Source organism: Parasteatoda tepidariorum, chromosome 8 (assembly GCF_043381705.1).
Source record: "Parasteatoda tepidariorum isolate YZ-2023 chromosome 8, CAS_Ptep_4.0, whole genome shotgun sequence".
Lineage (NCBI taxonomy): Eukaryota > Metazoa > Arthropoda > Arachnida > Araneae > Theridiidae > Parasteatoda > Parasteatoda tepidariorum.
Window position 1 is genome coordinate 12,940,003 of NC_092211.1, and position 16,489 is coordinate 12,956,491.

The window sequence follows — 16,489 nt, forward strand, 5'->3', positions numbered from 1 at the left end:
TTAGATTTTCAAATCCATGACTAATTCTAAGAATTTGTTATGACTCAACAAAGTTACTATTTTCTCCCACAAACAAACAATAAATTTAAAAAAGCATTATAATAACATCAATGGAAACGAAACGTATAACCAAAACTGTTATACTCTGCATCTTCATATTTATTTTAAATTTAAAAAACAGAGTAAAGAAAGAGTTGAAGCAATAAAATAGCTGGGGAAAATATACAAAAGCAAATTTTTTCCCGCTTTTTGGGGGGGAATTACATTCTAAACATACTTTTCTAGTTCATCGGAAAGGAAAAAAATACTTCTGATTTTTCTGTACTTATTTTGAAATAAGAAAAATTCGACAATGACTGTTTTGCTTCAGCTAGAATTTTAAATTGAGAAAATAAAAAGTAACAACTCTCAAATGACAGAAGTTTAAAAGATAATTCACTCTAGATGATGTTTTTTCCTTCATCTTCTGAAAGAGCACCATAGTTTTTAAAGAACATGAATAAACATTTTATATTTTATTAAGTATGACTCTGAGTAGGGATTTCGTTAAAAATTCAGATATTCGGAACACCTTGAAATTTTCCATTTTAAATATTAGAATTTTGACAACCTAAATCTATAATTTTTTTTAAAAAAAAAAGTAAAAATCATGACATTTCAAAACAAATTTTGTTACATACTGAAAATTCATGACTTTCCAGGTGTGCAGATACCCTGAATAGAATTTAAACAAAAACATTGTTTAGAAGAAATCTATAAAAAAATAAATAAAAAAAAAAGCTTATCTTACTCTGTAGCATCTTTTCTAGTGTTTTTGTAAGGATTCTCTCTCATCGCTCTCGTCTTGGGATCATAATATGCAGAGTTAGGATCTAGATTTCGGAGATACTGAAAAACAACAAAAACTTAGTATTTTTAGCGTAAGAAATCGTAGAAATAATTTTTTTAAAAAAATTACGATTTTGTAGTTACTTTAGCAGTATCTTCTCGAATTCTAAGATTTCTGACCGTAATTCTTTGTTTGCTGTCTACTTTCGTACCTGGCATATCAGCATTGCCTGTATACTTCTCCTCATCATCATCTATATCAATTTTTCTTATCTACAAAAATAAGAAAAAATTATCAGCAAAAAAACTTCGTAAAATATGAAAAACCATTTTTTCAGTACTGATTCTTGGTCGCTCTCAGAGTCATTAACATTTGTGAAAACAAAACAACTATATTTACAAATTAGAAATTATATTTCGTTCTTATTAATGAAAAACAAAAATTATCATATTAATATTAATAAAATACTGCATATATTACATGAGTTGTACTACATATATGTAGCATTCAAATTCCGATATCTAAATTACCAGTTAAATAATTTTTTTTCAAAACAAAAACTTCATATTTAAATTATTGCATCAATCATAATCGATTAAGTATAATATTTACTAAACAACTTCTTGGAGGAGAACGTCTTTTTCCATCAAACTCTTCTTTATTACATGAAAGACATCAAAGGTGTTTAGATATGAAGTTGAGTTCTTTCATGTGTGAGAAAGAGAAAAGGAGCTTTTCTGTTGCCTAAATGCCTACCCATCACCTATGCTTTAATTATCTACTCTCTTTCCTGCAACTACATGGTATATATAAATATATAGAAGAGACAAAGACTAATAAGAAACATTCTATCGGAGTGGCTGGACATTGACAGTGCTTTCAACAATGCTAATTGAGACATTTTGAAAACAAACATTGATAAGCTTGACCTTTTTGATAATTTGAGTTCTATTATTAACAGTTTTCTCAACAATAGAGATGTTAGTTATATTGATGAATTAGGAATATTGTGTTTTTAATCACAATATTTCTTTGGGTGTTCCACAGGGATCCTCACTGGGGCCGGTGCTTTGACTCATTTATATTAACTCTGTTTATAACCTTTTTGACAATATTGACTTCAGTGACTTTGTCGATTTTAATATGAACGACGCCAAAATTATTGTGTTCGCTGATGACATCCTCCTGCTCTTGAGACATCCTATCCTATATAGGTTTCACAAACTGGCCACCCACTGTCTATCAAATTTGTCCGATTGGGCTAGGGATAATAAACTTAACTTTAGTGTCACAAAGACCCAATGTCACAAGACATTCCCTAAAAGTAATAAAATAGGACGTCACCCGAACATTAAAATGAGCGCCAATCATTCCCATTGTATTAAGCTAGTGCAGAAATTAAAATTCTTAGGAGTAGTTCTCGACCCGGGACTGACCTAGATTCCACATTTGAACCAGGTCAAGGACAGGGTCGGAAATTTTAACAATGCAATTAAAAGGGTGGCCAGAGCGACTTGAGGCCTCAAACCTACCATTCTCAAAATTATCTACCTCAGGGCAACTGAACGAATTATATTCTACGCAGCCAGTGTCTGGTACAAAAATATCAAGAAAATCAACGATAAGTTAAGATCAATCCAGGGATCCTCATTGATCATCATAACTACATACCTGCCAACTTTTACGCATTTGGCGTAAAATTTTATTTCTATATTTAAAGTGGTAGTAAAATGTATGCTTTCTATACATTCCTAGCATTTATAAACTTATTTTATAATCTTTTTGATCCACCACTATTTTCAAAAAAATTAAGCATATATATTAATATGTAATACTGGTTTTGTAGTCCGCATATGCTTGTTCAAAATACAGTGTATGACTATGCCTATAATTGTAATTCGAATTCCATATTACTACCACTGAGGAAAATCATCCTTGAAAGAATTAAAAGTTGGCAGGTGTGTAACTAAATCTTATTCGACTACCAGCTCTGAGGCACTCCAGATACTGGCGGAGGTAGTTCCTATCCACATCAAAATTTAAGAAGATATTTATTTTAAACGATCAATCTGGAACTGGAGGTTAAACGACTTAAATCCAATTATTGATACACATCTAACCTCAATTCAGCTCCCATCTCTTCCAGATATTGATCATCCATCAAATTACATCATTGTGCCCTGGGGTAGGCATTTACCTAACAATAAATGTATAGAGATTTTTACCGATGGGTCAAAAATGGAGGTCGCTGAGGATACTGCTCAGGGTAAACATATTAACAATAGGACAGGGTATGGAATTGTTGACAAGAGTGATGGTACCACAGTGACCACGGCCTCCAATCGGATTTCAGACAACGGTAGTGTCTTCCTGGCGGAGTTGATGGCCATTCGTGATGCTGTTATTTGGCTAGCAAATAGCAATTATCCTGATGCCACTGTCTTTACTGATTTGCTCTTCTTGTTACAAGCCTTAAGCGACCCCAAATCCAGACATTGCTATGTCGAATATATAAAAAGATTGTGGCGACCAAACATCAACTGTCACTGCGTCAAAGCACATGTCGGTATTATTGGTAACGAGGAGGCGGATCAGGCTGCAAAATTGGCCGTCGATCTCTGCCAGGTGGATATTGAAGTCCCGAGTTTCAAAAAACAAATTACGACAATTATTAGAGATAAAATTATGAAGTGCTGGAGATCTGAATGGCATGGTTCAGAGAGGGTCAACAAGCTTTCAGTTTTTTTAAAGACCCAGGTACTAATAGATTACAGGCCAGCTTTTATCTTAATCAATTCTTAACAGGACACAGAGTGTTTGGTGTTTTCCAACAAAAAATGTTTAGAAAAAACCCAAATTGCAGATATTGTGGGGAAATCCAAACCATAGATCACTTAATCAAACATTGTCCCCACTTCCAAACGCTCCGTCAAACTCATTTCTTTAATCTTGATCAACATCAATGCTTTTCTAAACGGGCCTGTAGAAAAATTATTAAAACCATTATTAAAATCACTCTAGAGGACATGATGTCATATCTATAGACCCCGATCTGGATCTGAAACTCATGTCATCTATTTTTCTCCACTTTTATCAACTTTGTCTTTTGCATTATATATATATATATATATTCATTTTAGATTGTGCTGCCGTTCCTTGTACTTTAGTCTCTTAATCTTTGGTTTGGTCTTGCTTTTGAGGGATTTTTGATTTTATACTTGGATTTAGTTATTTTTACAATGGCTTCTTAATTTTTAGTTATATGGTTTTTATCTGTTTTCATATTTTTAAGGTAATTCTATAATTTTATCCTTTTTAACCTTTATTTCAGGCATCTACTAATATTGATTTACACAACCATTCCTCTACTTTTTAACCTTGATTTTTTAAACTTTTGATATTTTTGATGATTTGTTTAACTATTGTTCTTTCATTTAAATTTTTTAGATTTTTAATTATAACGGACTCATGGCCCTTTTTTGTCATTGTACTTCTATTCTCTTTTTTGCTTTAATTAGATGTTGTACAACTATAATACATATTTAGTGGATTAATGTTTAAAGATAGTTATAATTCTGTTTGTTCCACATCATATCTGATTTTATACTTATTGTTGATATAAATTATGGTGTTTTACGTATGTTTAATGTATCTACTCTCGTATGCCCTAAAATAGGGCAGGTCGAGATACAAATAAACAATGTATATATATATATATATAGAGAGAGAGAGAGAGAGAGATATATAAATGCTTTGTTGTTTTTCTTCTCTCTTCAGTTTGTTTTTAAATCTGAAAAGAAGCATTCATAGCATTTGAAGCATCCTTCATGCTTTCCAATATTGTTCTGATAGCATTAGTAGTCTTGAACTAATTGAATGGTCGCACTAAGGAATTTTTAACATAATTGAAAAGATAGAATAAAAAATTGATGCGACTCTAATTACATAAAAAAAAAATTTTTTAATATACAGTGCATGAATAATTTCTTTAAAAAGTAGCAAATAGCGCCCTCACAGATCAACAGAATTGTTTTCTTAAGGTATATGTATATATTTATAAATTGTCATCACAATGTTTATACTTGTATTTATACTATATGCAGATAATACCTTGTAAAAAGAAATTACATCATAATATAAAAAATCTTTAAAGCAACTTAAAGCTTTGGATTATGAAATAAAACTTGATAAAATACACTGCAAATTTACAGTTCAAACTTAATTTCAGGAATGAAATTCTGACTTTGTGACATAGAAATATTTTATACTTTACTAGTTATATTAAAATTACAATTTACAATATTAAAATTACAATTTTAGAAATAACATTTCAGGGTTTGGCTGAAATAGAATCATATAAATAAAAAGGGGAAACAATTAAAATTTTGTTAAAAATGAAAACAAAATAATACCTGTTCTTTAGCTAAGTTAGTTTCATCAGATAAAAAATCTTGCTTTAGTTTCTTTTCCTTTAAATGACGCTTAGCCTAAAAAACATATTAATAATTAGAAAGAAAAAAGATATGCATGTAGAAAATGAAATATAGTTCCTAACAATTAAACAACATAATTTTTAACAAAATTAGAGAAACAGTAAACACAAAAAACCTAAATGTAAAAAAAACTTAAATACAAATGAAATGTGACATTTTTAACAATGAAATAAAATATGCAATATTGGTATATATAGCCACTAGTACTCAGAAACAGAAAAAAAATCTGTCTTTTTCTTAATTTTCTCAGGTGAGTTACATTAAATTTCTTTTATTTTTATAACTGAAGGCATAAATCTATCAATCTTGAATTTACCAATTTCAATAAACTTATCAATCTCTAATAATTTTTCAATCTTGTCTCATTCATACATATAAAATTTAATTCAAATTACTTATTATTCAAATTGAAAATAATGAAAAAATATGCTACAAAAATACTTTTAAAAATAAGCAACAAAAATAAACTTAACAAACTTATTATGTAAAAGGATTCAGGCAGATAGCAGACAAAAGATGTGAGATGCAAGTATTTTTTTTTTCTTTGCTGTTGTTACTATGAGATGTAACTTTTTTTTATCTGATTTTTAAATAGAATAAGGAGAGAAATGTTCAGCAAATATCTACTTTCATTGATATAAATTGAACCAAAATGAAACATAAATTTTTTTCATAATTTGTAATACATCAAACTCAAAAGTACTTTTCACTGAACTTTAGGTATTAGAATAACATTCTGATATCAAAATTCCTTATTTTCATCCTTTTTTATTTCAGATTAATAAGGATTAAAAAATATATATATACTAAAACCTTTAATTCAAGAAAAATGATATTGCATTAAGAAACTACCTCTTCAATTTTAGAAAATTCCTCAAGAATATTGTGGTAGTTGCTTGGGTCATAACCTCTCCAACGGTCCCTTTTACCATCATAATCTAGCATGAGATTCGGAAGTACTGTCTCATCTGGTGCAAAATCACTTTGCGAATATTTAGCACCAACTTTTCTGGGCAGCTGAAAATGATTTAAAAATTGAGAATATAGAAAACAAATAGAGCAGCTAAAAGTACCATAGCTACTATCATTTGAAAATTAAAAAATAACCATATTAGGAATTTTTTTAAATTGAAATAGGAATTTTTTGAAGTATACACTTTTAATATTCAGCATTTCTTTTTAGTATGTTGTTCATTCTTATACCTGCCAACACTGGAGAAATAAAATAACAGAGATTTTACTTAGCAAAATGTTTTAGGCTAAGAGTAAAGTATTTCAATACATCATGCATAATTATGTAAGTCAAAAAGAGAAATTCAAAATTGAAAATAATATAAGCACTTACATTTAGTGAAGTAAAAAATATGTATTTAAATCCTAATGTTAAAAAAAAAAAATTTAAACCATTTTATAATTACTTAAAACTATTAACACTCAACTTTATTACTGGCAATAACACCATCTGTTGAGGAATAAAAGAAGTATTTTAGCCGTCAGCAGATATTCTATCGGCAATTTTTTTAAAATTTAAATTTCTTCAACAAATACGGAGAAATTTGAGAATATATGGGAGTCTTCATTAAAAAACAAGAGACTTGGCGATATGCATTCTAACATAAAATGTTCTTTGATTTTAATCATCTTTTTTAATGTGAAAGTTTTTATTTTATTTAGGTGTAATTAAGTCTTGCCTTAAAGCAAGGTACATCTTTTTCAGAAGTAGGCTATAGAAAATTTTTCTTTTTAGTGGTTGCACTAAATTAAATATTTATGTCAATTAACTATTCTATAACGCAAGGGTTTTGTGGAAGGGTGAAAGGGATTCCAAGAGTTAGGGCATTTTTTTAACGTCACTGTGATGATTTTTGAAACCTTAATTGATTTAGATCTCATTAATCATCTATTATACTTATTGATTTTGGCTGTCTAAATAAATTTTAAAGTAAAAGGCCATTGAAAAAGAAACAGCAAAATTATTTAGAATAATATCAAAATTAATAGCAATTCGGCATTACAATTAAAAGATTAAGCACATGTATGTTTTTAAACGGAAAAAACATTGATATTTTGCACATTTAGTTTTTTTTAATAAAAGTAAATTATGACAGGTTTTTAAATTTCTTTGCAGAAAATATAAATTTTCATTATTATTGCAGCAGAACCTCGATTCACCATATCTCAAATTATCAATCATTGAGAATAAAAGATACGAACTTGATGGACATGAGCTTAAAATAAGCACGTGAAAAAGTATGAAAAGTAATAAAAAATTTGAAAACAGATTTATTTACAATATGTTAATTTTTTAATAAAAATAATAAATGTATTTCTTGCATAAATATTTACAATGTAAATTAAAAATAATGCAAAACATGTTTATTTATGTAAAAAGAAAAGAAAGAAATTTTGAGTTCCACACACTCCTTTCATTTAAATGCAAAGAATAAAACTTCAACATTTCTATTGATTTGCTGTTCTTTTTCTGTAAATTAGTGTGAATACCGGAAGCTTTTAATTGTNAAAGTAATAAAAAATTTGAAAACAGATTTATTTACAATATGTTAATTTTTTAATAAAAATAATAATGTATTTCTTGCATAAATATTTACAATGCAAATTAAAAATAATGCAAAACATGCTTATTTATGTAAAAAGAAAAGATAGAAATTTTGAGTTCCACACACTCTTTTCATTTAAATGCAAAGAATAAAACTTCAACATTTCGATTGATTTGCTGTTCTTTTTCTGTCAATTAGTGTGAATACCGGAAGTTTTTAATTGTTTAAAAAGCTTTGAAGCTTTCTGCAAATGTTAACACTGGTCAATGTGGACAGCACGTGAGCTGGTAGCCTTAACTCTTATCTTCCACGCCACAACCGATGGGATGACACTAAGAAATGACAGATTTAATGTGCACCTTGTTATTTATATAAGCTGGTTGATTAGGCTACAGTCATGACTGAACCGACAGCACCAAACTCTCCACCAGCTCCAGCAGAATCAGTGACCCCTTTACTAACTGTGACACTAAAGGGTTATTAAAGGAGGACATCTAACCTCCATGCTGAAAGTTGTGAACCATTTTATTAAAGCATAAAATAACATAGATAGGTAAAAAATAACTTAACTAGCCTTATTTGACATTTTTCTTTGGGTAGGAACAAAAGAACTATCCTTATTTGATACGCTTTTTTGAAGAGAAAGGGGAATAATTCAAATAAATGTATTCCATTGGTATTTATTGATTTTACAGAATGGAAGCAAGAACATAAAAATATATTCTGAACAACTTTGTAAAAAAAAGCTATTAATTTTACACAAGGTTGACAGACGAAGTAAAATAATTGTATTATATTTTTGTAAATCAATTACACAAAGAGTAAAATGGTTTACAAAGAAGAAACAAATAACATTTCTGATACAATAACGAATAAACAATAGCAAGGAATTAAAGAAAACAGTTCACATAAAAAAATTAGTAAGTGTACCTCTAAGCAATCTTTTTTCTTGTGTGTCATTGCACCACAGTTCTCACATGCACCAGGGCGGTAGTGGACACAAATGGAACCCTAAAAAAAATTTTAAAAAATTTCGAAACTTTTTTTTATAAATCAAAAAATTATTTTTCAATATAACCTAAACTACACTAGATCTTACACTACAATAAACCCTTTCTTTCCAAGATAATAAAAAAATAAAAAGGTTATTTACCAGTTTTCAGCAATGTGGAGTTTGCTAGCTTTACTTTTAAAATGAATTACAATTGATTCAATCATATAAAACAAAGATTTATAATAACAATTTCACTTAAATGCGAAAAAGGATATGAGCATACAGAATGCATATTTATTTTCCATATAGTTTCATATATAGTTTTCATGTTATTTCTTATCAACAAATAGTTAATTAAAAGACAGGAACATTATTTTTTATCTGATAATTTGTTTTTTTCTAGATCCAACAGTTCTTTCTGCTTTTTATTAATATCAATTCTTATAGCATTAGATTTTTTCAAAAGCGAAAAATCTTCATTTTTTTGTGAGCCAGCTCGCTTGCTTCATTGTTCAGGCTTATTATATCTTTCTCTAAATCTATTCTTTTCTTTTTTATACATAATATTTCTTCTTCTTTCTTTCATTTTCTTTTATTTTCACTTTCCTTTTCTCTAGCCTTTTGGGCTTCTAGGTACACTCTATACTTAGCATGTGCACTGCGACATGAAACACGCATTTCAACTTTATGGATCCCCCCACATTTTTTTTTACATTATCATAAATAATTCTCTCTGTGAAATATAGGAATTCTCAATTTCAATGTTCTTGTTCACACTGAACCTTCTTTCCACAGACGCCTGTCCATGAGAAAGACTCAAAATCATCTTAATAATTTCCCACAACTTAGGAAATTTATCACCCTTAAAATAAAGGATGTTGAAATCATCTAATCATGTTTTCTTATGGTCAAAATTTTTGAAGGTACTTGTGTCAGGTATGACAACTTGTTTGTGAAAGTCAGAAAATACCCATAGGATTGTGTCACATTCTTTTTCTTCAGTCTGATTCAGCCGGGATAAAGTTAAAATAATATTTTTCACCCAAAAAGAAACGAACGTAAATCGATACAATCAGTACTTTCCCACATCACTGGTCCAATCCGAATGAATTCAACTTGACCCTGAACTCAGAACAAAAGTAACCTTACCCCCTACATAAAAAGATGTAGAAGTAAAATAAAATAAACAAGAAGAAAGCTAAAATAAATTAAAAAGAAAAACATTTAATAAGGATCTGACATTCTCTATCCGAATTGGCGCACTCGGGTTTCGGTTTCTAGTGCACACGCGTGCGCAAGCCATAACGTGGGTATGACATTAAGTCTGCGTGTATGATTCAGTAATAAACACCCCATTTTTCGTGAAATGCATGGGATCCACCAGATATCACTGATGAAAAAAAAGCACTTTTTTAAAAACACTAGCTGAAAAAAGCACCTTTAAAAGCTTTTAAAAACGAAAAACCCCAAAAAGCACCTTTAAGTACTTTTTACAAACGCTACGCACCCTGATAAATGTTTGACTACCAACGTTTATAATGATATTCGCCTGTAAATTATTAATTAATGGTATTTTCATTTTTTTTATTTTGTTTATAAACAAATAAATTAAAATCTCAAAAAAAATTTATTTATTTATTACAGGGGTTGTAGCAAAGTCTTTCAACAAAAAATAAGCACCCTTTAAGTAGTTTTCAAGCACACGAAAAATACTTTTAGGCATTATATACATTAACAAAATGCAAATAATTTTCAAAGACTTTGCATGATCATGATAAAATAACTAGTCTCTGACAAAGTACTTTTTTCTTGTTTACATTAGCCATTAAAAAATGATAAAAAGATTTTTCAGTTCGATATCAGAGGGTGGAAAGTGAAGCCTGAAATTGAGAATATCATACAAAATGCAACAGAATTGCACAATAGTTTTACTGAAAGCAGCTGAGTAGACGCACATGCGGACTCACAAGTATTTAATTAAACATGTAAAATGATTGGCGCTTTCATACGCCCTGGACTAATGGATTGTGGTTGAATGAATTGTGAAAACGTATAATGGAACAATGTGAAAAGCACACTTTTGCATAATACATGGCAAAAATTAACATAGTAAAGAAAAAAATCTCATTTTCGAAAAGGGAAAATTAAGCACTTTTTAAAAACACCCAATGAAAAAAGCACCTTTAAGGGCTTTTAAAAAACAAAAAAAAGCTCTTGCAAGCACTTTCTAAAAACGATATGCACCATGTATAAAGAAGGTAATTGGTAATATAACCTAATTATTTAATATTTTCAAATATTTAATCACAGCTTTTTTTCAATAAAAAACTTTAAATCGTCTTGAATTTTAAAAAAAAAAATCACTGATAAAGTGAAAAACATAATATAAACATACAAGACACAGTGTTTTCATCATAGAAAAAAAATGGATGAGAATTTCTCACCCTTTCTCAGAAACAGGGTGAGTTTTCAAAAAGTTAGTGATATTTCTAAAATCTAAAAAAATGCAAAAACTCTTGAAAAAAAAATCATTTCTTTAATTATAATACATTTTTAACGTCTTCTATTTTTTAAAGCATTGAATATTTTTGGTGCATCATCATAGAAGATTTTGGTTTTACAAGGTATTTGTCCATCTTACATTAGCACATAAAAAATTTGAACGTCTTACATGAAGAAACCTAACCTACGGTAAACACCTGGTTGCAGAGAAATGTGTTCTGAAAGGGGTTTCGTGGTTGTGTTCTGTTGTTCTAAAAGGTTCTGAACAATACTGGTAAATAGTGAAGCTAGATAACGGGGCAGATGTTGAATATAATGAAAGATCCTGGAAGAAAAGTGAAACGGATTTTATTCTAAATGGCGTAATTCGAAGCTTTTTCCAAAATGCGAGAAATTCGCTAATTTTGAAATTGATTTATAGAATGCTCGAATTTCTCGCGGTAATCATTTTTTAAAGCGAGAAAAGAAAAAAATATGCGAGATTCTCGCGTCCTCACACTGTAGTGAAAACACTGACACATAAATAGCTCATAAAATATAAAGCTGTAACCAAGAGATAATATATTAATTTTCAAGTGGCTTAATTTAAGAAAATAATTACATCGCACATACTGAAGAAATTTACTAATTTGTGAAATCTGAATTCAATAAAAAAAATCCTTTCTTTTTAAATATAATGCTAGGAGTACTTACCTTCAATCCTCGTACATATTCATCACTAATTTGACTGAAATCTTTCCGTCGATCAGGCTGGGGCCTTTGGTGTTTTAAAGTTGCAGTTTTTGCACCAAAATACCATGGAGCAGAAGAAATATACTTTGGTAGATGAGGATTAATGTCCCTAAAATTAAAGATATTTAGAACCAGAGTTGAATATTTGACATGACAAACATGAAAAAAAGGTTAAAATTATCAATGACTGCTTAAAAACAATAAAAATAGTGAATACTCAGGAGCAATGTTATATGAAGGAAAAGCTTTGGAGAGAAATTTTATTCTGATATTAATTTTTGAGGAGGGAATTTTTAAATAGAAGGGTGAATTTCGAAACAAATATCACATTTATAAATTACAGACTATATTACTTAACTAACAAATAAATTATACAAAGAAAATAGAACAGAATTATGGCTTTAATGTTTAGTCAAAAAACATTACTCCTCTATGTTTTAAATTTATTTTTCTCCATATTTACAATTTAATTAAACTAAGGTTTTTAAAATAAAAGGAATTTAAATTTTTATGCATGTTTTTTATCTCTCTACTTAATAGCATGTTTGAAATTCATGACACAGTGGATACTACCTTCATTGGTGACAATAAAAAGGCGGAGGAAAGATAATCTAATTGCTTTAAATCTGACTTTAAGACTTTATTTTATCATGTTTTGCAATTATTGAAAATGTTAGAGCAATAGGCAATATAATTTCCTAATTTCAGAATGCATGAAAGAAGTCATTATCACTCTGTCAAAACAGAGTGATAATGACTATGTAGTTACACAGATTGACTAATTTTCTTTATTTAATGGCAAGAAGAAAAAAAACTAACATTTTTTACAAAACTTTTAGGAGGAGCATTTTCGGTCTCTGGAAAATTTTTTAAGGAGTCAAATTTAAATCTGATGCATGAAACACACGTCTTGATGTGTATTTGAAAACAGAAGTGTGGTGTTATTCATAATAAAGTACAGCCCGCATATAACAAGATTACAGGTTCTAAGAGTGAAATGAAATGTTTTGTGTGTTAAATTTGCACACTTTTTCTCGCATTTAGTAGGAGAAAACATTAAAAAAAAATCAGAAATAATGAAAATCCTAACTAAAAAAAAAATTGAACAGTACACTGTGACTTGTTTAAACTTATTAAAGTAGAAAGAATTATTTTAAATATTACAGAATCACATCTTGTTGAACCATAGTCTAGCTAAAACATGTGCATTCCGTAGTTCACTTTTTTTAAAACTCTTTAAATTATAATAATTCTTTTGATGTGAAGAATTTAATGAGGAAAAAATTTCTTGAATCTGCAATTAAAACAACAATATGAAAATGGGGAAAAAAAGTGGTGTAATTCGTAACTATTTAAAAGAGTCAGCAAACTGCTTTTTAATTGAGATTATCAGTCAATTTCCATATCGTGATCTGTGCCAAAATAATTGCCAAGTCATAGGGATTTCCAGCAACAGTGGTCAGAGAGAACTAAAATAAGAAGATCCCAGAAGAGGATCAACTGAAAGGAGTATAACTCGTAGAAATTCACTGGCAAACCTCAACATGTTAAAGCTTTTTTTCTTTCAAATTTGCCTTTTAAAAGAAATACATTTGAGCCATCCATATCAAAATCCATTTAGGACCTTGGCCATTGCAGCTAGCGAGAAAGATCACGATATGAAATATCCTTGAGATCGATAACATACAAGAATCCGGCAATAAAATACAAGATTCCGGCAATTAAAAAAAGGAAACAGCTAAAGGACCTATTTGAAGAAATAATAAGAATACTATTCAACAAGATTCTGAGCAGAAGCAAGTAGTAAACTTTTCAGGAGATGATGTGCAACACTAAAAAATTCAACTCTATGCATATTTAATTAAAATTACACTTACTTTCCATCTTCATCTACAGCAGCAGGAGCATTACCAGCTTTTCTGGCTTCTTCTAACTTTTTTGCTTTACGCCAATCTTCTCTACTTCGTTTTTTAGGATCATCGATATCTGTATTGAGTTTCTCCGAAACCGATCTACTGGCAGAATTCATTATTCTGCTAAAATTATAGAATTCAATAAATTAAAGATGTACTAAGTGCTCTGGTAAACAAAGGCACGTGGAACTTCATTTGAGCATCATCAGTCATCACATCACTTACGGACGGACCTCATGGTTTATTTTGTGTTAAAGAGTACGCTTCAGACTGCCTATTCTTGTACAGGCTATGCTTTGATTAACGTGCTCTGTTGGTAAACCGTTCAAATATTACGTAAGAATATTTTTGGCACTTTGCACTTTATTCTATTATTAAATTGGCGCGACAAATTAAAAATCCTAACTAATTTGAAGCCTGATCAACTTCAAATTTCCATTTAAGATTTGAATTAGTCCCTTATGCGTCATCGATTTAACTTTTTCAATGGGTTCTAAATTCTATTTACAAACGGTCTCATGCGTCAAATTCTCACAAAGATTATGGTTTAGATCAAAAATCATAAATTTATTAATCATAATTTATATCAAAAATCATAAATTAATCATTAAATCTCCCCATCAGTATGGATGTGGAGATTTATATCATTCTCTAAAAATCAACAGTGCTGAATAGAATCTATTTTTAAATTTCCTCTACAACTGAATAACACATTACCATTATAGGGTTGCTAATGTTTTGCCTTCAATTGTAATTCGTTATTATTTCTCGCTTTTTTTTCGGCCAACACATTTGAATGAGTTAAGGTTAAGAAAAAGAGCCTTGGCTTCAAATTTTGAAAGCATAGAACCTCATGGAAAAACAAAAAGGTGGTGCCATAATGAAAAAAAATTTGAAACCAATATGATTGCCAATTAACAGTTGGGCTGAAAAGTTCGTAGGCTGACGGGCTACTATTATTAAATAAATATGATTTTTAGTTAGTTCTAACCTTCGAAAGACACGTGCATAAATTTGACAGCTGTCGGACTATTAGTTTGTGAGATATAGTATTTTTAGTGAAGCAACTTTTGTTAGATTAAAAACTATGGATAAAAATGAATTTCATGTGTTTATAAAGCATTGCTTTTTAGCGAAAAAAAATTCTCTTGAAGCCAAGGCTTGGCTCGAGAAGCATTATTCGGAAAATCAATCATTGAGAAGTGGTTTGCTAAGTTTAAACGAGGCGAAATGAGCACCGACGACGATGCACACAGTGGACGCCCCAAAGAAGCTGTTACCGACGAAAACATAAAAAAAGTCCACAAAATAATTTTAGATTACCGTAAAGTGAAGTTGATCAAAATATCTGAGACTCTAAAGATATCAAGGGAACGTGTTGGACATATCGTGAATGGATATTTGGGTCTGCGAAAGCTCTAGGCAAAGTGGGTGCCGCACGAGCTCACAATTGACCAAAAACAGCAAAGAATTGATGATTCTGGGCTGTGTTTAAAGCTGTTTAATCGTAATAAACCTGAATTTATGCGTTGATATGTGACAATGGGTGAAACATGGCTCCATAATTTCACACCGGAGTCCAATCGACGGTCAGCCGAATGAACTGCACGAGAAGAACCAACTCTAAAGCGTGGACAGACAGCTGGAAAAGTTATGTCAACAGTATTTTGGGATGCTCATGGTATAATATTCATTGACTATCTTGAAAGGGGGAAAACCTTCAACAGCGACTATTACATAGCGTTATTGGAGCGTTTGAACAACGAAATCGAAGAGAAACGGAACCATTTGAAGAAGAAAGTGCTGTTTTATCAAGACAATGCATCATGTCACAAGTCAATGAAAACGACGGCAAAATTCTATGAATTGGTATTCTCCAGATCTGGTTCCCAGCGACTTTTTCCTGTTCTCAGACCTCAAGAGAATGTTCGCTGAAAAGATATTTAGCGCCGATGAAGTAATCACCGAAACTTGAGGCTAAAGACAAATAGTACTATAAAAATGGTATCGAAAAATTATATGACCGCTATAATTGTTGTATCGCCCTTGAAGGAAACTATATTGAATAATAAAAGGAAATTTTATCAAAAAAAATTTTTTTTTCTATGTTAACCTACGAACTTTTCAGCCCATCTGTTATAATGGAAAAATTGATGTTGATTCATTTGATTGTTGCTCGAGCCAATACCAGCCAAAAATTAGAGGGTGGCACAAATACTGTGAATGTCTCAATTGATTTTTTTTTTTTTAAATAACTTTAAGATAAAAAGATAAGACTATAGCAAGATTCGATGGATTAAACCATTTTGTCGATAAACAATCAAGATTAAGACAAGAAGTTATATAAACTCATAGTTAATTTGCATAAAGAGTGCTTCCAGTTGTATCATACAAAATAATAATTGGAGAAAAAAAAAATAAAAATTTTATAAATAAAATTGGAGAATTGATTATTCCCCCCCCCCTTT

The 16,489-nt window shown here is 30.0% G+C and overlaps 1 protein-coding gene across 3 annotated transcripts in view; it reads right to left on the reverse strand.

The window, feature by feature from the left end:
• The window catches only part of LOC107439400 (pre-mRNA-splicing factor SLU7), a 34,952-nt gene extending 20,483 nt beyond the window's left edge, over positions 1-14,469 (reverse strand). For all 3 annotated transcript variants that reach the window (XM_071184388.1, XM_071184387.1, XM_071184386.1), the window contains exons 1-7: positions 13,986-14,469; positions 12,070-12,217; positions 8,811-8,891; positions 6,175-6,339; positions 5,242-5,316; positions 973-1,101; positions 791-888 (exon numbers count right to left, since the gene is read on the reverse strand). In XM_071184388.1, the coding sequence (XP_071040489.1) occupies positions 791-888; positions 973-1,101; positions 5,242-5,316; positions 6,175-6,339; positions 8,811-8,891; positions 12,070-12,217; positions 13,986-14,137 (848 nt within the window). In that variant the 5' untranslated portion in view covers positions 14,138-14,469. The remainder of the gene's footprint in view (positions 1-790; positions 889-972; positions 1,102-5,241; positions 5,317-6,174; positions 6,340-8,810; positions 8,892-12,069; positions 12,218-13,985) is intronic.
• Positions 14,470-16,489: the final 2,020 nt, after the last annotated feature.